Genomic DNA, 25,195 nt, shown 5'->3' on the forward strand with positions numbered 1-25,195 from the left:
CGCAGCTCAGATGGCAAAGTCCTCCTCAGTGACAAGATCTCCATCCTCAACCAATGGTCAGAACACTTCCAATCTCTTTTCAGTGCCAACCTCTCAGTCCAAGATTCCGCCCTGCTCCAGCTCCCTCAACAGCCCCTAAGGCTAGAGCTGGATGAGGTCCTCACCCAGGATGAGACATATAAGGCAATCGAACAATTGAAAAGTGGCAAAGCAGCAGGTATGGATGGAATCCCCCCAGAGGTCTGGAAGGCTGGCGGCAAAACCCTGCATGCCAAACTGCATGAGTTTTTCAAGCTTTGTTGGGACCAAGGAAAACTGCCTCAGGACCTTCGTGATGCCACCATCATCACCCTGTACAAAAACAAAGGCGAGAAATCAGACTGCTCAAACTACAGGGGAATCACGCTGCTCTCCATTGCAGGCAAAATCTTCGCTAGGATTCTACTAAATAGAATAATACCTAGTGTCGCCGAGAATATTCTCCCAGAATCACAGTGTGGCTTTCGCGCAAACAGAGGAACTACTGACATGGTCTTTGCCCTCAGACAGCTCCAAGAAAAGTGCAGAGAACAAAACAAAGGACTCTACATCACCTTTGTTGACCTCACCAAAGCCTTCGACACCGTGAGCAGGAAAGGGCTTTGGCAAATACTAGAGCGCCTCGGATGTCCCCCAAAGTTCCTCAACATGATTATCCAACTGCACGAAAACCAACAAGGTCGAGTCAGATACAGCAATGAGCTCTCTGAACCCTTCTCCATTAACAATGGCGTGAAGCAAGGCTGTGTTCTTGCACCAACCCTCTTTTAAATCTTCTTCAGCATGATGCTGAACCAAGCCATGAAAGACCTCAACAGTGAAGACGCTGTTTACATCCGGTACCGCACGGATGGCAGTCTGAGGCGCCTGCAAGCTCACACCAAGACACAAGAGAAACTTGCAGACGATGCCGCTTTAGTTGCCCATTCAGAGCCAGCTCTTCAGCGCTTGACGTCCTGCTTTGCGGAAACTGCCAAAATGTTTGGCCTGGAAGTCAGCGTGAAGAAAACTGAGGTCCTCCATCAGCCAGCTCCCCACCATGACTACCAGCCCCCCCACACCTCCATCGGGCACACAAAACTCAAAACGGTCAACCAGTTTACCTATCTCGGCTGCACCATTTCATCAGATGCAAGGATCGACAATGAGATAGACAACAGACTCGCCAAGGCAAATAGCGCCTTTGGAAGACTACACAAAAGAGTCTGGAAAAACAACCAACTGAAAAACCTCACAAAGATAAGCGTATACAGAGCCGTTGTCATACCCACACTCCTGTTCGGCTCCGAATCATGGGTCCTCTACCGGCATCACCTACGGCTCCTAGAACGCTTCCACCAGCGTTGTCTCTGCTCCATCCTCAACATCCATTGGAGCGCTTTCATCCCTAACGTCGAAGTACTCGAGATGGCAGAGGTCGACAGCATCGAGTCCACGCTGCTGAAGATCCAGCTGCACTGGGTGGGTCACGTCTCCAGAATGGAGGACCATCGCCTTCCCAAGATCGTGTTATATGGTGAGCTCTCCACTGGCCACCGTGACAGAGGTGCACCAAAGAAAAGGTACAAGGACTGCCTAAAGAAATCTCTTGGTGCCTGCCCCATTGACCACCGCCAGTGGGCTGATCTCGCCTCAAACCGTGCATCTTGGCGCCTCACAGTTCGGCGGGCAGCAACCTCCTTTGAAGAAGACCGCAGAGCCCACCTCACTGACAAAAGGCAAAGGAGGAAAAACCCAACACCCAACCCCAACCCACCAATTTTCCCCTGCAGCCGCTGCAACCGTGTCTGCCTGTCCCGCATCGGACTTGTCAGCCACAAACGAGCCTGCAGCTGACGTGGACTTTTACCCCCTCCATAAATCTTCGTCCGCGAAGCCGAGCCAAAGAAAAGAAAGTAACAAGGATTGCATTGTGTGTCAGTGTGGATCTTTCTAGCTTTTAGGGTGGCAAGGTTGGCGTAGCAGTTAGCACAATGCTGTTGCAGTGACAGTGATCAGGTCTTGGGTTCAAATCCCGCGCTGTCTTTAAGGAGTTTGTGCGTTCTCCCTGTGTCTGCATGGGGTTCCTTCCCACCATTCGAAACGTACTGGGGGGTTAGGATAATTGGGTGGCATGGGCTCATCGGCCAAAATGGCCTGTATGTCTTAATTTAAAATGTTAGTTTTGGTATGATTTTGAGCTGCAAGGTGTATTTATAAATTTTAATTCTTTCCTGCTTAATTTGTTTAAAGTCCTTAAAATATTTGTACTTCAGAATCCAAACAAAAGTGGCAAAGCAGAGACATCAAATCAATCTGCAATCATTGATACAGAGTTTAGTATTGAATGGGGGGGCGCAGCAGCAGTTGGTGCTGCCGTCTCCCAGCTCCTGGGATCAAGAGTTTATATTAACACTGGGTGCCGTTTGTGTTCTCCCACGTGACGATGTGAATCATCTCTTTATGGTATGCTGATAGGTTCATTGGCCACTATAAATTACTCCTTAGTAATAGTATGATAGAATAAAAGACTAATTGAAAGGTACATAAGAGAAAATGTTCCTTCTGAACCTCTCCCTTTCACCCTTAACCCATGTCCACTGGTTTGTATCTTACCTAACGTCAATGGAAAAGCCGACTTTCTTTTACAACATCATAATTATGTGCAGCTCAATCAGATCTTCCCTCATTCTTCTGCGCTATAGGGAATAAAGTCCTAACCTGTCTTAATGTAAAGTTAGATAAGGGGCAACATTTGAAGGCTGGAGTTGGAGGAAAAGATGAGCCAGTGATTTTGTTCACCAAATGGTCTTGTACCCTTGATGAAATTCATTGATTTGGTTGTATTTTGTCTGCTGATCAGCCATAAGTAAAGAGTGGTGGTGTTTCTTATCCAGCACGAGGGCCAACTTGTTCAAATCCCACCTGTCAGTTGATTGAAGTTTAGCCCAAGCTATGTGAGATTGAGAAAGGTGACAGAAAGGTTGGCTGTAAGAGTCCCTTTCGAGGAGAGGCTGAGATTGGGTGGGAATTCGAATCCAAGTTCCACAGGCTGAATGTACATGCCAAAAATAAAGATAGTAGTCGTATGCAGAAGGGCCGAGAGTCCTAAACATTCAGGAAGCGTGAGGAACTTGAAGGGAGTAAGTAGAGCACTTAGCATTGGTTGAACAGCCTCCAACAATCCCTTCTTTGAAAATATAACGATCCAGAATTGACCTAGAACATTTTTTTGCTGACCTATTTAGTTGGCAGGTTTAGGTGCGGGGAATTATTGGTTCTTGCACCCAGAAACTGGTCGAACTTGTGTGTGTTCTACTGCTTTAGAAACCAATTTTTACTCTATTGTGTTTTAGTAATGTTCGCTGAGTGTGACCTACTAAGTAAACATGGGATCACAGCCCCCTAATTTTGATCATACTTAGGTGATAATGTGGTAAATTGGATCAGTAAATTTGCAGATGAGATTAAAATTGTAAGGAGGGGGGGAGGGATGGACAGTGAGGAAGGATCTCAAAGCTTGTAGTGAGTTCTGGGCCACCTGAAAAAAATGGGCTGCATAAATTGAGCAGGCACGGTTAACGTATCGGTTAGCGGTTACAGTGCCAGCGATCCTAGTTTAAATCTGGCGCTGTCTGTAAGGAGTTTGTACGTTCTCCCTCTGGGTGCTCTGATGCACGGGGTTTTGTAGGTTAATTGGGTGGCACAGGCTTGTAGCATGGAAGAGCCTGTTACCGGGCTGTATTTTTAAAAAATTTAAATAGCAGATGAAAATTAATGTGGAGAAGTGTGAGATGTTGATGTTTGAGAAGTCCAACCAAGGTAGGGCTTGCCCAGTCACCGGCAGAGCACTGAGGAGTGCAGGCGAACAGAGGGATACTGAAATTTTGATGTGCACCCCCCCCCCCCCCAAGTGTTCTTGCCTAAAACAAACCCTGAATTAGTAATTGCTGCAGTAGTATCTGGGACTCCATCTGGAAATCCATTCTATAGAGATTTTAAATCTGTTCTTATTGCAGCCATTTTATCTTTGATCTGGGATCTGGAAAATCAGCCACAGAGATCCATGTTAAATATTTACTTCTGGTTAGTTTTGACAAAATTGGAGTTGTAATTTATCATGCTCTAATGCTGTTTGTTTTACTTGTAATATCTGAAAAGTTAGAAGTATTCCAAGGAGATTCATACGGTTGAAGAATATATATAGGGATACATTGATTGATTGTTAGCTTTGACTGAAAAAAGTTTTAAACTATGAACATATTTGGTATTGAGTTTAAGATAAAGATTGCACTATAACAAATGGAGAGAAAAGTAAATAAAAACAAAGAATTACTAAAAAGAGAAATCTGGGAATACAGATACATCATTCCTTGAAAGAATGGTCATAGGCAGGCTGGGTCCTGAAAGGAGCGTTTGGCATAATAGCCTTCATAAATCAAAGTATTAAGTACAGGAGTTGGGATGTCATGTTGAAGTTGTATGGGACATGAGAGAGGCCAGTGGAGAATTGTGCACAGTTTTGGCCACTAACTACAGGAAATATATCAATAAGATTGAAAGAATGCAGAGAAAATCTACAAGAATGTCGGCGGAACTAGAAGGAGCTAAGTTATAGAGGAAGGTTGAATAAGTTTGGATTTTATTCCCTGGAGCATTGGGGAATGAAGGAAAGTTTGGAATTATGAGGGGTGTAGAGAGGGTAAATGTGAGCAGGCTATTTGTGAGTCCACGCTGCTGAAGATCCAGCTGCGCTGGGTGGGTCACGTCTCCAGAATGGAGGACCATCGCCTTCCCAAGATCGTGTTATATGGTGAGCTCTCCACTGGCCACCGTGACAGAGGTGCATCAAAGAAGAGGTACAAGGACTGCCTAAAGAAATCTCTTGGTGCCTGCCACATTGACCACCGCCAGTGGGCTGATATCGCCTCAAACCGTGCATCTTGGCGCCTCACAGTTTGGCGGGCAGCAACCTCCTTTGAAGAAGACCGCAGAGCCCACCTCACTGACAAAAGGCAAAGGAGGAAAAACCCAACACCCAACCCCAACCCACCAATTTTCCCCTGCAGCCGCTGCAACCGTGTCTGCCTGTCCCGCATCGGACTTGTCAGCCACAAACGAGCCTGCAGCTGACGTGGACTTTTACCCCCTCCATAAATCTTCGTCCGCGAAGCCAAGTCAAAGAGATTTCCAGTGGGATTGGACGAGGCAGGAATGAGAGCCTACAAGATATAGGAGCTGAAGTAAGGAGCAATGTTTAAGGGGAATATTAGAGGGAATTTGTTCAATCAGAAGGCCCTTTGACATAGAACCCTCAAGCCAGCTTTCCTTTGGCTTTTATGCGCTTCACTTACCTGCATGAACGCAGAAAAGGTGGATGGGTGGGTCCATTTTGCTCCGTGTTTCCTCCGCCAAGGGACCTAGTGTCAGAGGTGGAGCCAATGTAGCGTGATCAATTAGACCTGACAGCCCAGAAGTTGAGATTACTAGGCTTTAATCGCTATAAACACAGTCATGTCTTACATGCTTTTGACCCAATTCCAAAGTAGTACTGAGGGAGGGGATTGGACGATACTACCTTTATTAGGAATCCTGGAGGAGGAGGAGGAGTTACAGTATCAGTGGAGGGCCAATCAGTACAATGATATAGTGTTCCCCCACAGTGAAGTCGGACCACCTCCTGCGTAAACTGACGAGTACTGAAACTGGCTCGAAAGGGGGATGGTTGATGACGTCCTCAGCCTGTGACCGAATTCTATGGTTCTACGTGGTAGTGTCAATGAGGGCTTAATGCATATTGAGTTCTCCTTTCAAAATTTTGTTTTAAACTGCTTACAATTGTCACAGCAGCTGCTTTGGAAAAGTATAATTGGAGGTATCTACACTGGAAAAAAAAATGGCAGCATTATTTATGGTAGCCCCTGACAATAGATCGATGATATAGAATGTATATTTGAGCTGTTTGCCTTTAGGGCCATCAGATTGGCAGTATGGATGCTCCTTTGAACACAGACATAATGTCCGTCAGACATAGTTAGAGTCCACTAATTTTACCTTTGTTACCTCAAAGGCAATCAGTGTCATAAAGTTACACCAGCAATCAAGAAACAGGCTGCTTGACGTTCAACAGCAAAGTTTGCAGATGCTCTTATTGGAGTGCAATATACAGAGAGTGCTGGAGACACTCAGCAGACGAGGTCACGCAAAAAGATATAACCAAGATTCGGGCCTTTGTTGGCAAAGGGCTCGGGTCCGAAATGTTGGTTATATCCCTCTTCTTCCTATAAACTCTAGGCCCTTTTATAGAGAAAGCAATTGTGACTGTAAAGACATATATTCTCCGCCCTCACATTGCTGAACATACTTCCGTAGATCCTCCGCGCGCAGCTGCAAGATGCCAAATCCGATCCTTCCTCGGGCTGGTTGCACAGGTGGAGTGGAGCGCTTCACCTCACTCCATAAATGTACTGCTGCTGCTTAAGCGGCTGGCTAGGGGCGGGCTGATGATATCGCGATGACACCATCAGCCCGTGACGCAGGACCCAGTCATTGTGACAGTAACACCGCATAAGTGCTGGAGGTCGGAGTCCCTCGGCACACTGGAGGGGCAGCGCCGGGCAGAAGAAGAATCAATGGCTGTCTTTGTTACCCATGATTCCCCACACAGCTGAAACCACTCTGGATTTCCCAGAACGGTTCCAGGTGCATGGGGGATTATGGTTAACGAAGACAGCCATTGCTCACCACATATGTATGCCGTCATGTTGACGGGCGGTGCTACAACACCAGTCACCCAGCCTCCATTGGTTCCAGAGGATGCAACGATGCTGTAGCAGGCTTTTAGACCTTCTCTATAAAAAACATAAGTGCACATTTTTCTCCACTGATGGAGCTGACCTCTGAGGCACCTCTCCATAAAAGCACCCTGTATGACCTTCTGAGTTCTCAAGGACTTTGGTGTATTGCAACCGGTAGCTTGAAACATATTCTCAAAGGATGAATAATAAGAAAGAAACTGGAACTATATTTTACATAGTAATGGATTGGCTCAGTCACTGAAAGTGAAATTGTAACTCGTAGTCAGCGGAGATGGAATTGAGTGCAGTGACTTGCTCAGAAAGTCCTAGTAACTTTCACTATATTGCACTCAACTTTGTATCAGATCGGGAGAGTTATGCTTGAGATGAAGACTTGGCAGCCATAAGATACTAGTGCTCCAATGGGCCCATAGTGCTGACAACTGAAATCAAACATGAGGAACAGCACAACGTAGAATATAACAGAACAATACAGGCCCTTGAGCCCTCGATGTTGTGCCGAGCCATTTATTCCTACAAAAAAAAACAACCCTTCCTACCTCATAACACTATTTTTATTTCATCCACGCGCCTGTCTAAGAATCTCTTGAATGCCCCTATTATTTCAGCCTTTACCACCATCCCTTGCAAGGCATTCCAAGACTTCCACAACTTTCTGTGTAAAAAAAACTTCCCCATATGTCTCCCCTAAACCTTCCTCCCTTCACTTTGCACGGATGTCATCTGACGTTTGCTACTCCTGTCCTGGGGAAAAGGCAATCAATGCTTTTCATAACCGTGTGGATCTTAGTTAAGTCACCTCTGATCCTTCTCTCCAAAGAGTAAAGTCCTAGTTAACCTGCCTCATGAGACTTATTTTCCATCCAGGCAACATCCTGGTAAATCTTTTCTGCATTCTCTCCAAAGTTTCCACATCCTTCCAAAAATGAGATGACTAGAACTGAACACAATACAGGTACTCCCTGACTTACAACCTTAAATGGGACCACAGGATTGGTTGTATCTTGAAATGGACGCAAGTCAGAATTTTGCCCGTGCATGTGGAGTACCAAAGTCTTAAAGCAAACTTTTTAATAAAATATTGTATTTGACAAACTATAACAGGGATATAGGACATGTAAGAGCCAAAATGTGCATACTTAGTTTGTTAGTCGGTGTCATGGGATCCATAAGCTGAGCGCGGCCATCTTGCTTCTTGTGCGCATGCACGAGTCTTCGGTTGGCACATGCGCAGCGGGGTTCGCGTATTGGAATTTGGTTGGCTCATGTGCGAGAGTTAAGTGCCTTGTTACGCTCTTAACTCTCGCACAAACACCAACTGAACTCCAATACGCAAACGCATCATGCATGCACCAAGCGAAGACTCGCGCATGTGCACAGGAAGCAAGATGGCCGTGCCCAGCTTATAGATCCCATTTTTCCATCCAACTCTGCGTCCTATCTCTATCTTTTTGTAACCTATGATAATCCTCAATGCTATCCACAACTCCTCCAATCTTTGTATCATCCGCAAACTTACTGACCCATCTTTCCATTTCTTCATCTAGGAAATTTTTAAAAATCGCATATTCCTCCTGGTCAGCCCACAACACGGATTTTTTTCTTCTAACTTTAGATAGCCCCATCTCTATCTGGTTCCATTTTTTCCATCTTTTTCTTGCCTGGTTCTTTTCTCTCTGAACTCCCACCCAGTGGTTTCTCCCTCCACCAATAGCCACTTTCCGTCCAAAACCCCTTCACCTCTTAATCCCTTCCCTGCTTCCACCCCTTTTCATATACTTAATATCACCCTGTCATACTTCAGTCTTGATTAAGGGCCTGACCCAAAATGTTGCCTGGCCATTTCTCTCCATGGATGCTGCCTGGCCCACTGTCTCACCTGTTTCTCATTGTCTGCTCAAGGTTCCAGCAGGAATAGTTTCTGAGCTTCTATCTTGAAATTAATTAGTTATTAATTTGGTATCCAACAGAAAAAAAAAGGTTAATTCTTCTCTCACAACTCAGTAGGATGATGGTACAGAATTTCCCAGCACTTTTGTCATCAGTTTCATCTGAAACCTAAGACATTTTCATTCCTTTTTCCACTTCAATAACCACAGCCCAGCTGCACTCCACATTTGTGGAACTTGTTTCAGGAGCTGTCAAGATCTCTTTCGTCCCAAAGTCACACGTGATGTAGTACTGGATAAACAGGAAGGAAGCAAAACATTAACACACAGTTTTAATGTTACCATCGACATCACCACTGTTGAAGCAGTTGTAATTCCTGTGCAAGATAGCGACTGGTAAATCCTGTATGTTTTTGTGCATGATATTCCTGATTATATTTGACATACTGTCATCTCCATTCTGAGCTTGATCCTCTGGCGAAGAATTCTGCCCACGGGGTAAGTTTTAAATGCACAGTCGTTGCAAAGTACATGAGACAGTTTTCATTTCTCTAAAGAATTTGACTGCAGGATGTGAATTGTGAAAGAGTTTGTTGTTCATATGTCCTTGCAAGGTTGTTGCCATGAGATAGAATTTCAGTCGGGAGTTGCAACCAAACTCTAACATATTTTCACAGTAGCTTCAGAACGGTGAGCAGTTGTTTCATGAGAAATAGCGCCCTGCCATTGGAATGTGATGTAATCAGTAAGGTCTGCTGTCTAATCTCCCCTGCCTGCACCCAAGCTCGGGATGAGGATGAAGACATCTCTATCTTTACACATTACGTCTGCCGAGCTATCCATTGAACTCAGTGAAGATTACAGCATATAAAACATGCCCTTTGGCCCTTCTCGTCTGTGCCAAATTATTATTCTGCCTTGACCCGCTGACCCTGTGCCCAACCCATAGCCCTCCATACCTCTCCTGTCCAAATTTTTCTTAAATTTGAAAATTGAGCCCACATTGAAATTTGAAAATTGAGCCTTCAGCTGGCAGCTCATTCCATACTCGCACTGCTCCAGATCTCTTATTTCCTGCCCTCATTTTCACATACCTTTCTCCTTTTGTTTAAAAGGCTCAGTTGTCTAAGTGTTGCTCACTCTCTTTGCTGTGTAGGTGAATTGCTGAAGATTTTGTTTCTGCTTCAGGTGCCTAATGCTCCCATTAAACTCTCAGGTATTTGCTCAATAAAAATCTGTTTACAGCCCATTGAGTGGACCTGCTCTTGTAGCAGCATGAATTTTTTTTTCCAATTTACGGTTCATTGTTTTCCCAGCATAAAGATGTTTTAAAAAACTGCACGAGGCAGAGCTGGATTTGAACTAGTTCATGGAGTTAAAAGCCAATGCATTGCCACTCACTATGCCATAGAATTCTCAACCTGATCTCATTATTAAATCATAGCCTTTTGTATGTGATACCTTGATATGCTTCCCTCACATGAAGGTTGCTGATCATTTCACGTTAAATAGGACGCTGATATTTAAATGGGAAATCGGCTGCCCTGGACTAAATAGGCAGCCTTTGCCCCTGTTCTGGACTGACTGTCCAACTTGCAGCTACTGAGTCCTGCAGTAGATCCAAAACTTAATGATGACAGCAGGCTTGTTCAACTGTAGCTGCAGGCAAGCACTGTTGACCCCAAGATAAATAGACACTTTCCCAAAATGATTCTCCCAAGTGGAACCGCATAGAGGAATCCTTCCTGGTGAAGCAGAATGAATCGCTCTCACGAAAGCTTTGGTACCTAATCTAACTGACTGTCCATGTTGTCAGCTATTGCCATTTAGACACTGCTGTGGAATGGCAGCAAGGCAAAGGGAGAGTGATGGAGGAGGAGTAGTTACAACAGTGAGAGCCTTTTCCTTACTTTTGAAACATGACAATGACAGTCCAGCTTCTAATCCAGGTATCACACTTGTCTATACTTCACATGTGTCAGTGGCATATGTGGCCAACAGTGGCAAACAGACGGTGCCTACTAGATTCCCTGAAAAGGCTGAGGACCCTGTGATATCTGTCTCTGAGGACGATGACAGAACATCATTCAAGAGGGTGAACCCTCCCTGACAAACGTACCTGGCAGGGCACTGAAAATCTGCACCAACCATTAGCCGGAGTGTTCACGGACATATTATTCAACCTCTCATTGCTGTGGTCAAAGGTTCCCAGCTACTTCAAAAGGGCATTAATCACCTAAGAAGATTCGAGTGAGCTGACTCAACGACTACTGCCCAGTTGCATTAACTTCTACTGTGATTAAATGGTTTTAGAGGCTGGTCATGGTCAGAGTTAACATGTACCTAAGCAAAGGTCTGGAGCCGCTTACAATTTGCCTATCGTCACAATCGCTTCACAGCAGGGGCAATATCACTGGATCTCCTCTCAGCTCTGGATCACCTCGAAAACAGCAACTCATACATACAGTTGCTTTTCATCGACCATTATTCGCTCAGTGCTGGTCAAAAAACTACAAACTTGAGGCCTCTGTACCCCCCTCTGCAACTAGATCCTTGACTTTCTCATCAGAAAACCACAGACAGTATGAATTAGAAACAACGTCTCCTCCTCACTGATTATCAACATAAATGCACCCCAAGGATGCATGCTTAACCCACTACTCTACTCATTATACACCCATGACTGTGTGGCCAAGCACAATTCCAATGCCATCTACAAGTTTATCAATGACACCGCAGTTGATGGCAGAATCACAAATAGCCATGAGGAATAAAACAGAGGGAGATAGATCAGGTCGTTGAATGGTGTAACAGCAACAACCTTGCACTCAACATCAGCAAAACCAAGGAGATGATTGTGGACCAGGAGGAAGTCAGGGGAACATGATCCAGTCCTCATCGAGGGCTCAGTAATGGAGAGGGTCAAGAACCTCAAATTCCTGGGTATCAACATTTCTGAGGATCTGTCTTGAAGCTTCCATGCTGATGCCAGCACAAAGAGGGCTCACCAGCAGCTATACTTTATGAGGTTTCTGATGAGATTCGGTACATCACCGAAGACCCTCATAAACTTCTACAGGTGTACCATGGAGAGCACTCTGGCAGGTTGCATCCCTGCCTGGTACAGAGGCGACAACACTCAGGACAAGAATAAACTCCTGAAGATTGTTAACTCTGCCTGTGACATAACAGGCACCAGACTTCACTCCATTGAGGACATCTATATGAGGCGGTCTTAAAAAAGCAGCCTCTTTCCTCAAAAACCCCCCACCACCCAAGGCCATTCCCTCTTCACTCTGCTACCATTGGGAAAAAAGTACCAGAGCCTAAAGACGAGCACCCAGTGGCACAAGGACAGCTTCTTCCCCGCTGCCATCAGATTCCTGAATAATCAATGAACCAAAGATACTGCCTTACTTTTCATGCCCTATTATTTTAATTTTTTCAATAGTAATGTTGTAAGATGGCCATAGCCGCAAAACACCAAATTTCATGGCTTGTTTGTGACAATAAATCCGGATTCTGTTTCTGATATCTGTTTAAATCCCAGTGGCTCACTTCATTAGTTGGGGACAAAGTTCAGATGTATTGTCAGAATACTGTTGCAGGCCCAGAGGACCCCAAAACCCAGCAGCAATAGAAATTCATCAAGACAAATGGTTACTTTGTAGTGGCGGCCACACTGCTAACTGAAGGATCGCACAACCAGACGGTTGAGTTCAGTGAGCAAAAACTGATTTATTGCAGGCTGCCTGGCTGGTCTTGTACTCCCAGCCCGGACCTGGCTGAGAACTGTGCTGGGGGGCCCTGACGTCACCGGGGCGCCCAATGTCGAGGTCAGGAGGAAACCCCTAACGGTGCCATTTTGGCTGGATGCCCTGCTGCGTGCGTGACAAGCAGGGCTGGTTCACCTGCCTAATGGCGTACTGCCACACAGCCCTCCCCCCCCCCAGAACCGGCGCAATGTCTTTTTTGCCAGGCGACCTCGCTTATTGGGTTGGGCCACAACTACTGGTTCAGTGGGATCGAGGTGATGAATTTATTGCAACATAGACCAGCTTGGCTGATGACACCTGTAGGTCTTCTTTGGGTGTCGAGCGGATGCCCAGGAGTACCCAAGGCAGCTCATCAACCCAGTTGGGGCCGGTGAGGTGGGTCATAAGTGCCAACTTAAGGTGGTGGTGCAATCGCTCGACTAGCCCATTGGCCTGTAGGTGATAGGCCGTGGTGTGATATAGCTTGATCCCCAGCCTGTTGGCGAGCTGTGCCCAGAGTGCAGAGGTGAACTGGGCGCCCCAATCACTGGTGCGGTGGTTCGGGATGCCGAATCGGGCAACCCAACTGTTCGAAAGCGCTCGGGAGCAGTAGTCTGTGGAAGCATCTGCCATCGGGATCGACTCGGGCCAACGAGTGGTGTGGTCTACCACTGTGAAAAGAAACGGTTACCTTGGGAAATGGGTAAGGGCCCGACGATGTCCACATGTATGTGGTTGAGCTGTTCCCGGACACATTCAAAATCTTGTACGAGCTCTCTGGTGTGCCTGTGTACCTTGGAAAGCTGGCAAAGGGTCCTGGTTCTGGCCCAGTCCGCAATCTGCTTCCGAAGCCCATGCCAGATGAAATGTTCTGCCACCATTCGGACCGTGGACGTGATGGAAGGATGGGAAAGGTCATGGAAATGGTGGAAGACTTGCCTGTGCCACTGCTGGGGAACCGCTGGTTGCGGGGTGCCCATGGAGACATCGTACAGGACAGTTCCCTCACCGTAAGGAATCGGGAGGTCCTGAAACCACAGGTCCATGATGGCAGTCCTGAAGGCCCGCGTCTCCTTGTCGGACTTCTGGTCCCAGGCAAGCTGGTCGAAGTCGAGGCCGGGTGTCAGTGCGCAAATGGCTGGTCGTGAGAGTGCATTGGCAACTACGTTGTCTGTCCCCGCCTTGTGCCGAATGTCGGTGGTGAACTCCGACATGAAGGAGAGGTGACACTGTTGGCAGGCCGACCAAGGATCTCTTGCCATAGTGACACCTGAGTGAGGGGCTTGTGTTTGGTAAAAATGGTGAAAGGCCTCCCCTCCAAGAAATAGCGGAAATGACGCACCGCCAGGTACATGCCCAGCAACTCATGATCCAAAGTGCTATACTTGCTCTCTGGCGGGCGAAGAAGTTGGCTAAAGAATGCCAATGGTTTCCACTGTCCATTCACCTGCTGCTCCAGATTGGCGCTGATGGCTGTGGCAGAGGCATCGACGGAGAGCACCATATGCAGGTCGGTGCGTGGGTGGACGAGCAAGGTTGCCTTCGCGAGGGGATCTTTCATGGCTTCGAATGCCCTATTGACCTCTGGAGTCCAGGCAAGTGTCTTGTCTTTGGTTGCGATAAGGGTGAAGAGCGGCTGCATGATGCGCGCAGCGCCTGGAATGAAGGGGTTATAGAAATTGACCATACCTGAGAACTCCTGTAAGCCCCTTGAGGTTGTCTGGGCATGGGAACTCCCTGATTGCAGCGACCTTCATAGTGGCAGGTGTGGCTCCTTCAGCTGTGAAGGTATGGCCTAGGAACTCCATGGACTCTTTCCTGAACTGGCACTTGGCTGGATTGATCATTAGGCCAAAGTTGGCCAGTTGGGAGAAGAGGGTGCGCAGGTGAGATTTGTGTTGTGCCCAGTCTCTGCTGGCACAAGAATGTCGTCCAGGTAAATGAATACAAAATTCAAATCCTTGCCCACTGTGTCCATAAGGCACTGTAAGGTCAGGGCGGCGTTCTTGAGCCAGAACGGCATGCGTAGGAGCTCAAACAAGCCGAAGGGGGTGATGATGGCCATTTTGGGTATGTACTCGGGGTGAACCAGGATTTGGTGATACCTGCGCACCAGGTCGACCTTGGAGAATACCCTCACGCCATGCAGGTTGGCCGTAAAGTCCTGGATGTGAGGGATCGGGTAACGGTCAGGTACCATTGCGTCATTAAGCCGTCGATAATCTCCGCAGGGGCGTCAGCGGCCGGAGGCTTTCTGGACCAGGTTGAGTGGTGAGGCCCAAGGACTGTCGGAGTGTCGAATGATCCCCAGCTCCTGCAGATGCGAGAACTCTTCCTTCGCTATCTGGAGCTTATCCGGCGGGAGCCGGCGTGCCTTGGCGAGGACCAGCGGGCCTTGGGTGGGGATGTAATGAAACACCCCATGGCATGGTGTGGTGGCAGAGAACTGCGGCTTGAGGAGGGACGGGAACTCATCCAGGATACGCCTTGGGGGTGCTGACGGTGGCCATCTGCGGCTGCTCTGTGCGGGAGGCGTTGAGGCGAACAGATTGAAAGGTACGGGCATCTGCCAGTCGCCTACCTCGAATGTCAACCTAGAATCCATGGGCGAGGAGGAAATCAACACCCAGGATGGCGGTTGGAAGGGACAAAATGGTGAACCTCCACGAGAACTTCCTCTGGCCGATCTGGAAGTGGACGGTCTTGTCTCCATACGTTTGGATCTCCATCAAATTGGCTGCATGGAGGGGAGGTCCTCAAGGCCGGTTTTGGGACTTGATGGCAGTGGCTGGGATGACACTGATCTGAGCCCCGGTGTTGACGAGGAAGCCTCAGCCACTGACTGAATCCTGCAGGTAGAGAAGGCTGAGTTCTTGGTCAGCCGCCGCAGCCATTAACAGCGCCTGGCCTGCTCGTTTCCCTGGAACGAGCAGGGCTGACGACACTTCCGAGCCTTGGTTCCCCAGCGCTGGTGGAAGAAGCAGAGGCCTGAAGTGGATGACTTGCTTCTGGCTCTTTGAGGCCCCTGCAGGGGCCGGATGTTCCACCGCAGCACTAGAGGAAGGCTTGGCGTGGTCATGCCGAAGACTTGTAACCTGCTGGACTGCTGAGCCCTCCAGGAATCGTTTGAGCCATAGCTCCTGAGCCCTTTGAATGACCTTCCTTGGGTCGACAAAGCTCTCCTGGGACAGTAACGGCCAGATGTCCTCAGGCAGATAGTCGAGGAAGATGCACTCAAAGAGTGGGCAGTTGGTGTGATCGCCCATGAGCACGAGCATCTCATCCATCAACTCAGTTGGAGTTCTGTCCCCCAAGGCATCGAGGCACAGCATCCGAGTGGCATGCTGGCGCCTGGAGAGGCCGAGGGAGCCAGTGAGCACCCGCTTGATGGTCCCGTACTTATCTTCTGCGGGTGGGTGCTGAACGAGGTGCAGTACTCGTTTGGCGGTGGCCTGGTCCAGGGTGGCGACCACATGGTAAAACTTGGTTGAATCCAATGAAATCTGGCAGAGGTAAAACTGAGCCTCTGCGTGGCTGAACCAGGTCTCCAGCTCCTGAACCCAGAAGTCAGGAAGCTTGATGGCTATAGCGTTGATCGAAGGATCGTTCATGTTGGGTTCAAAGAAGTTTGATCCTGTCGGGGTCACCAATTGTAGTGGCGGCTACACTGCCAACTGAAGGATCACACAACCAGACTGGTTGAGTTCAGTGAGCAAAAACTGATTTATTGCAGGCTGTCTGGTTGTTCTTATACTCCCAGCCCGGACCTGGCTGAGAACTGTGCTGTTGGTCTCCGACGTCACTGGGGTGTCACGTGGGTCCCCAAGCGCGGGCTTATGACCCCGGTGCCGAGGTCGGGAGGAAACCCCGACGGGGCCATTTTGGCTGGCTGTCCGTCGCATGCGTGACAAGTGGGACCGGTTTGCCTGCAATGGCGTACTGCCACAACTTAAACAAAAGTTGTTTTAATTTTCTTTAAACATAAAAAATGATCAAACTTTAATTTATTACTATTACCTTAACTTTATTCCCTTCTAATTCTAAGCGCACATGTATGCAATGTGAATAAGTTTAGAAAAGCCAATCTCACTTTTCACTCCTCCAAGTTCACCAGTATCGAGCAATTCTTATACTGTGCACAGAATTTAACATTTATGAATTTTCACCAAGCACTAGTGTTTAAAAGTAATTGGTTACTACTCAGGAAGGTTCTTGTTGGTTTCAGAGAGAGATTTGTTGCTTGGTGGGCACACACAAACTGATTCCCTCTGATTAGCCACTTCAGTGTCTTACCGAAGAAACATTTCCCATCAGGGTTTTCCAAATGATAACCTTTTCTTCTGCAGGTCACCACAGAGTTCCTTTTTGTTTCCCTTATTTCAGGTGAAACACTCTATCCAGCCATTTCCTCTTGTATGGACCACAAGGGTTTTGAACAGGCTGAACTCAGAACTCACAACCCATCTGTAAAATGGTGGTTTTAAACAAGCTCTTTAGAGAAAGCCTGTTTAGTCTCCTCTCTCTGTTTCTGCTTGCAAAACCATATGACCTTCTTAGAATAGCAAACTGCATCCAGGCAGATTGTGGCACTGGACCCAATCTTCTAAGTTCGTTCATCTGTTGCTTTCCAAAACAATAATCCATTACTCCACAACATGTCCAATTAACACCTACCTGTGAAATCTCACTCGGAGCCTGGACTGTCTGGCTTGAGCAGAGCTCTGGCATTTTAAATGAGATCTATTTTGTGAAGTGTGTTTGTTTGTGACCTACACTAAAACCCCCACAATCTCTCTCCTTCAAAAACATATCTATATATAATATAAAATATGATATAATCCATCACAGTGCCATACATCATCACATACAACCTTTTTCCTGTGGGCCAGGCAGAATGACCACTTATTGTTAGTGCTTCTAAAACTGTCCACAATGTTCACAGGTAAACAAAATAAAGAAATGAAATGAACTGTGCAATATAGAGAGAAAAAATCAATAGGCAAAAGTAAGAGTTGAAATGAGTTTGTTGCTGGTGGTAGGGTAGCAGCTGTTCCTGGATCTAGTGGTATGAGTCTTGTGGTGCCTACTTCCTTATGGTAGCAGCAAGAACAGAGCGTGTGCTGGGTGATTTGAATCCTTGATGATTGCTGCTCTTCTCCAACGGCATTGTTCCCTGTAGATATGGGGAGGCCTGTGATGTCCTGGGCTGTGTCCACTACCTTTCGCAGGGCTTTCTGCTCAGGAGCTAGCCTCTGATGCAGACGGTCAGCATACCTTCCACCGCACATCTGTAGAAATTTGCCAGGGTTTCTGGTGTCATACCAAACCTCCGCAAACTCCTGAGGAAACAGAGCCGGTGACATGCTTTCTTCACGATGCCATTGGTGTATTGGTTCCAGGAAATATCCTCCCAAGATAGTGATTCCAAGAACTTAGATTTTCTTGCTCACTCCATCTCTGATCCCCCAATGATCACTGGATCGTACACCTCTGGTTTTCCCTTCCTGAAGTCAACAATCAGTTCCTTGGTTTTGGTGACATTGAGTGAGAAGTTACCGTTGGTGCTCCACTCAGCCAAGTTTCCAATCTTCCTCCCTGTGTGCTGACTCATCGTCCCTTTTTATACAACTCACTACCATGGTATCATCGGCAAATTTGTAGATGGTGGTGTTCTTGTACTGAACCACACAGTCAGATGTGTAAAGCGAGTAGAGCAGGGGGCTAAGAACACAGCCCTGTGGTGCTCCAGTACTGATTGTGATTGTGGAGATGTTCTTACCAATCCTTCTCTGATGGGGAAGGTTTCTTCGTCAAGACACTGATGGATCCAAATGCAATCTTATCCTTTAGAGGAAGAGTACTAATTTTTGGCCGGCAGTCTGAAATTTGTTCACATTAAAACTTCAGTTTACAATTACCTTTAATAATCGAGTTTGTCACTTAGACGTCAAACAATAGGGCAGGTTGCCAACTAAATATCAAAATTATACTTCACTGTACCTGCTGTGAGAAAACAGCTGAACACCACTGCTCTTTCTGGCTGGGCCCTGGCAGTGAAGCAAGTATTTTCATAAGTTTAACATGTAAAGTTCTGACTGACTCAATAAATTTCATGTTTTAATCTGGACACTTTTCAATCAAAAGCTATGTTTGTATCAGATTTTTATGCTACAAGAGCTTTGTAAACATTGAAGAGTAAGTCAGGGTTTAGGTCAGTGCTGACAGAATAGAGTAGCTTGGAACATAAATGCAAGTGCAACCTTGCAGTATCCTTCTGTTATCCATGTAACAATATGATGGTATAATCCATCAGTAATTACACCACATTCAAAGGAGCTGCAAATGCCTTCAGAGAGGCATTGTCTGTCTTAACAGTGGGAAAAGAATGACAGCTAATGAAGCAGGATGAATTTGCGCTGTTTCTACGTGTTCCGTGCTTTAATTTTTTATGTTTTACCTATCACCTGCTCCAGATGAACTTTTAAAGTCAACGCCTGCAGCAACATTGTGAGTGAGTGCAAAAGGAGAATGTTTGTAATGATATTAAGTGGATCAGTCAAAATAATCCTGTTCCCTTCCCCCATACCTTACTCTTGCTGTCCTACCACAAGACCCTCCCCTTTTCTATATCCCCGAGGAACTCCTACTGTTCAGCTTCGAGTGTGACAGATGGTTTCCCAGTGTTCGACTTGGTAAATTCTGAGGTAAATGCAGTGCCAAAAAGCCGATACTTTTGTATCTTGAGTGACATATGACATTTTTAAATTAAAATGTATATGATATGTTTAATTTTGTACGGTTTACAGATAATATTGAATCACTACTTAATCCTATCTGTTTGAGAAACTGGAGACGGACTTCTCTCTTACTCACAGTGATCCTTAAGGAAAATGTGTAAAGATTAAATCAGATATGACCTGGCATTCATGTATTAATTTTGAAACATTTGCAGGATGTTTGCATGGCAGGTGAGGTTGGTGTTTATTGTTCATTCGAATTTGCCCTGGAGGTGGAAGATCTACAGTTCACGTGATGGAAAATCTGATGCTTCCTCTCTCCAAAGGGAGTTCGGCGAAGCTCTCTCCTACAGCTCACCCCTTCCTGCTATAGTGTTGATGAAGGGTCCCAAAACGTTGACTATACATTTCTCTCTATGAATGCTGCCAGTCCTACTGAGTTAAATCCAGCTTCTCGTTTTCTGCTGGAGATTCCAACTATCTGCAGTTTATAGGTATCTCTAGATGTGAAAGGTTTTGCATCAGATTTGTTGCATTTTGTAAATGCCGTATACTGTGCCCAATGTGGAATGGTGTTAATGGAGTTCCTTGGGAGTTTGTGGAGGTTTAGTATGACATTGGAAACCCTGGCAAATTCCTACAGATGTATGGTGAAAAGTGTGCTGACCAGTTTTATCATGATCTGGTCTGGGGACAACAATATCCCTGAGCATAAAGCCCTACATAAGGTTGTAGACCCAGCCCAGGACATCACAGACAAAACCATCCCCATCATCGAGAACAACGTCAGGAAACTCTGCTGTTGGAGAGCAGTAGCAATCATCTTTCCTGATGGCTCTTCTCTCGCTGCTGCCATCAGGAAAGATGTATTGGTGCCACAAGACTCGCACCACCAGGTTCAGGAACAGCTGCTCCCCCTCCACCAAACTCAATCATGGACTCGTTTAAAAACTCTTACTTTTGCACTTTATTGATTTTTTTAACTTCTCTGTATTATACAGTCAGTTTGTTTACATCTAAACATTAAGTACAATTTTTTTTGCACTACCACTTTGTGGTCATTCTGCCTGGCCCGCAGGAAAAAGGAATCTCAGGGTTGTATGTGATGTCATAAATCTGAAATCTGGATGGCAGGCAATCAACCAAGCTGCTTTATTATGGATAGTATAAAGTTTTGTTACTCATACAGGCAATGGAAACTATTCTAATAGTTACCTGACTACTGTCATGTGGATGGTGGTACGACCATATATTCTGTAAAACTAAACTAACCTACGTGGTCGGTCATTGCTATCCCTCAAGGTCGAGGATGATGGACTTCATTCCATTTTCCACAGAGCAAAGACGCCTGTGCATGTATTTGTTTAACGTGCACTTGATATTGCACTCCAAGAAGTACATCACAAATCAATCAACTACTTCCAGTGGCATGAAAACCATGATGATTAGAGCTGATGGATTTGTTGCAGCCCTCATCTGTCTTCACAGCCATTGAGTTCGAAGTATCTTTATCCGCCTATTCCACCGTCGAGATCTTGGTTGGATTGTTCTTTGTCAGGGACCTCACCCTCCTCTAAGAGCATAGTTCGAGATGGGATCACTCTCAGGATCTCAGGGCCACACAAGCTTCTCCACCACGACAAAGTGACAATCCACAGAGAAGACCTATGTGGTGTAGCATCAGTGAAACCAAGCGTAGAGACTGGAGGCACTATTCAAGGAAGTATATAAAATTGCCAGCTATCGTGGACAACACTGCTTCCCTCCAATACCCTGATTCTTAACAGGCTATTTTCTTAGTAAGTATTTTTAAGTTGAAAAATAAAAATCTTTCCAATAAATTGGATTCAAGTTCCTGAACGAGTCTCCCTGTTCTAATTTACTGATCTGCCATTCTTGAAGGAGTTCCTCACGCAGTGTTCAACAGGCAGTAAGTACATTGTTCGAAGGTTTTGCCCTTTTTTTTGAAATTACTTGGCTATGAAAGGTTCCTTTATTTTTGCCCTTTCTCATCTCTCTGTGGAAGAGTTCAAAGGTCAAACTTCATTTTGACCCCTGCCTCAGATCAATAGATTGAGCACATCCCTGAAGATTTTTTTAAAAATCTGGGTGTTCAGTTCTGTGCTAGCAAGTAATCAGTGGACATTTCTGTTCCAGTTCTTTTAACAAAAGTGCTTTATTTTCCATTGCTGGAAAATTTGAATCTATGTAAATGATGATTGAATCTAATGGATGGTCTGTTTGTCTCCTGCACACAGGTGTGAAAGCGACATGTCCACAATGGTGCAGTTGAATGAGATGATGAGTGCGGATGAGATCCTTACTGGCACCAAACAGGTCATCCAGGGGTTGGAAGCACTGAAAGATGAGAACAACACCATACTGCAGAACCTGCAGGAGACACTGAATGAATTAAAGGGAGATGAGGAAGTTCACCTGGTGCAAGAGAAAACCTGCCTCATCCGGAGGTCGCTGGAGATGATTGAGTTAGGACTGAGTGAGGCGCAGGTAGGATGAGCTATGATCACTTTTACAAGGGGACAGATTTTCAAATGTATGTATGCAGAGTGCTCTTTGCTGTTAAACAAGCAGACTAATTTTTTTTTAAATGGCAATAAAATTTGGTAAGGCCCTGGTGGCACTTCACAGAGTACATTGAGCAGTTTGGGCTCTTCATTTTCGAAAGGATGTGCTGATGTTGGAGAGGGTTCAAAGGAGATTCACTTGGATGATTCTGGGAATGAAAGGGCAACCCAGTTGGTGTAGCAACACCTTTATAGCACCAGCGATTGGGCCCGGGGTTCGAATCCCACACTATCTGTAAGGAGTGTATACGTTCTCCTTATGTCTGCTTGGGTTTTCTTCAGGGACTTCTTAATCATAATGTACCAGGGGGTGTAGGCTAATGGGACGTAAATTGGGCAGCATGGGCTGAAATGGCCTGTTACTGAGCTGTATGTCTAAATTAAAATTGAAAGGCTTATCATATTAGGAGCGTTTGACAGCTCTTGGCCCTGTATTCATTGGAATTTAGGAGAATGGGGGGGACCTCATTGAAACATTTTAAACGTTGAAAAGTGTAGAGAGTAGATGTGGAAAGGCTGTTTCCTATGGTGGGAGAGTCTGGGACAAGAGGGTACAACTTCAGGATTGAAGGGCATCTGATTAGAACAGAGATGTGTAAGAATTTCTTCACCCAGAGGGTGGTAATCTGCGGAATTTGTTGTATTTAAGGCAGAGATTGATAGGTTCTCGATTAGCCAGGGCATCAAAGATTATGGGAAGAAGGCTGGGTAGTGGGGTTGAGTGGGGAAATCGATAAGCTCATTAGTGAATGGCTGGTCAGACTCAATGGGCTCTATTAATGGAACGTCTTCTCTGTAACACTATGTACTCTATACTTTGAATTTGTACTACCTGTTGTACATAAGTATGGGCTGAGTTGTCTGGATTGCAAGCAAAAAAAAAATTTTCACTGTATCTTGGTGCACAGACAGTAAAACAATTCAATTCAATACCCCCACCCTGGGAAAGTTGGAAAGAGGCCGTGGCCTATTTCAGGGAAGGTTCTGAGATCCAACTCCTGTCTCCCAATACAATTTGACACCTGAAGGCCCTTGCCTGAATTCTGCAGTCAGTGGCCTGCCAGCATTTCACTGCATAGCTATATGCATCTTTGGGATGTCCATGAGAAACCATGTCCCAGTTTTGTAGCCATCTAAGGACATAAGAAGATAAGAATGAAAAACCAATGAAAACCAACTGGCCATTCGACCCCACTCTGTCAATTATTACAATCTTTCATCTCAACAATTTTTCTCTTGTATTCCCTAATATCAGAAACAGAATTTATTGTCAAAAACGTGAACGTTGTTGTTTTGCGGCAGCATTTTAGGTGCAAAATTGCTACAAATGGCATTTGAGTTGCGACAAATGAGTGCAAAAGAAGAGAAAATGAGGTAGTGTCTGTGGTTCATTGTCCATTAAGAATCTGATGGCAGAGGGGAAGAAGTTGTTTTTATGCCACTGGATATTTATCTTCAGGCTTCTGTACCTCCTTTCTGATGATAGCAGTAAGAAGAAGGCAGAGGACATGGCCTGGGTGGTGGAGGTCCTTGAGGATAGAGGCTGCTTTCTTGAGACACCGGCTTTTGTGGATGTCCTCGATGGAGTGAAGACTGATTCCTATGATGGCGCTGGCTGAGTTCACAAATCTCTGTAATCTTTTCCTGCCCTGTGCATTTGCAGACCTCCATACCAGACAGGAAGAATGGTCTCCACCTGTCAAAATTTGCAAGTCTTTGGTGAAATACCAAATCTCCTCAAACTCCTCACGAAGTATAGCATTGGTGAGCCAGCTTCGTGATTGCATCGACATGGAGGCCCCAGGACAGATCTTTAGAGATGTAGATATCCACGAATTTGAAGTTCTTGACCCATTCCACTGCAATGAGTCCTCAATGAGGACTGGTTCTCCTGATTTCTCACTCCTGAACTCCACAATCATTTCCTTCGTTTTCCTAACATTGAGTGCAGGGTTGTTGTCATGATACCACTCAACTAGCTGATCTACTTCACTACTTTTTTTTGAAAATAGCAGCACTCCCGCAGGTGCGAACCCACGTGGAGCAGAGATACAGTGCTCCCACGGGATCCAAATGCCCAGTCAACTGCTGTCAGCTCCTCACAGGCTTTGAATGGCCTGGTAAAGGAGCTGATGGTAGTTTTATTTAAAATCCCATGAGCCCAGGGTCTGCACTTAAGATGGCGGCGTCTATGATCAGCAGTAGCCACGAGGAGTTGCAGACTTCAGGGGAGTAGAGGACTGGTGCAGGGCACCAGAAAATGGAAAGGCCATCCCCCCATCTGAGAAGGAGAAGCAGAGGAGATGACCCACGGAGGCTATGGCTGCTGGAGACTGCTGTCGAGAGACTCGAGCCAGACTGCTGACTGCTGGACACTGGCTCGAAACTGGATGAAGGGGTACCATGTTTCTAGGCTGGGATGCGAGGGGGTGCTGAAGGCACTGAAAGGTTCCTGACCATTCAGAGGTTCAGATCTGGAGCTCAGGTTGCCAGTGGTTTGGACTGGACTCTGTGTGGCTGCAGAGGCTAACGGAGCACTGGAGGAAAATCTACAGACACTCGGTGACACTGGGGGGACCCTCCTTTGCTTCTCTTTCTCTGACTGTAAGAAGCACTTCAGGTCATTTCTGCCGATGGCGAGTGTGTTCTGCCTTATAGCAGGCAAAAGCAATTTCATGTAATATGACACGGTTTTATTTCAATGACAATAAATTGAATCTTGAATCTTGTAACATCCAGGTCTTTTGATCTTTGCTTTGAATGCAGTATCTGAGCCTATACAGCCCTTTGTCATGGAGATTCCCAAAACTTCACCACCCACTGAGTGAAGAAATTTCTCCCCATCTCAGACATGAATGGCATCATTTATTCTGATGTTGTGACCATGGTTCTACACTTCTGTGCCAGAGGAAATCTCCTCCTACCTCCAGCCTGTCAAGACCTTGTAGTTTGAATGAGATCACCTAGACGAAGTAGAGGGGATGGGTCAGTAAGTTTGCGGAGGTTGGAGAAGTGGTGGATAGTATTGAAGGCTGTCATGGGTTTCAACAGGATATGGACAGGATGCAGAGTTGGGCAGAGAAGTGGCAGATGGAGTTCATTCTGGGTATGTGTGAGCTGATGCATTTTGGAAGGTCAACTGAAGTCTATGTTCATGGTTAATCATAGGATACCATGTGGAAGAACAGAGGGACCTTGGGATCCAAATCCAGAGATCTCTTAAGGTCTCTGCACAGATTGATGGGACAGTTAAGAAGTTCTATGGTAATCTGGAGTCGAGAGGTAATATTGCAGCTCTATAAATCTCTGGTGAGACAACATTTGGAATGTTATGTCCAGTTTTGGTCACCTCATTGCAGGAAAGATGTGGAAGCTATGGAGAAGATGCAGAAA

At 46.1% G+C, this 25,195-nt stretch overlaps 1 protein-coding gene across 6 annotated transcripts in view; it reads left to right on the forward strand.

Moving 5' to 3' along the window:
* klc3 (kinesin light chain 3) overlaps nt 1-25,195 on the forward strand; it is a 107,400-nt gene that overhangs the window by 12,997 nt on the left and 69,208 nt on the right. For 5 of the 6 annotated variants that reach the window (XM_069909419.1, XM_069909418.1, XM_069909421.1 and 2 more), the window contains one exon: nt 21,476-21,725. In XM_069909419.1, coding sequence (XP_069765520.1) covers nt 21,489-21,725 — 237 coding nt within the window. In that variant the 5' untranslated portion in view covers nt 21,476-21,488. Of the gene's footprint in view, nt 1-9,200; nt 9,224-21,475; nt 21,726-25,195 lie in introns of those variants that run through there. The other variant, XM_069909420.1, reaches the window with a different exon arrangement.

This window comes from Narcine bancroftii, chromosome 13 (genome assembly GCF_036971445.1).
Source record: "Narcine bancroftii isolate sNarBan1 chromosome 13, sNarBan1.hap1, whole genome shotgun sequence".
Taxonomy (NCBI): domain Eukaryota; kingdom Metazoa; phylum Chordata; class Chondrichthyes; order Torpediniformes; family Narcinidae; genus Narcine; species Narcine bancroftii.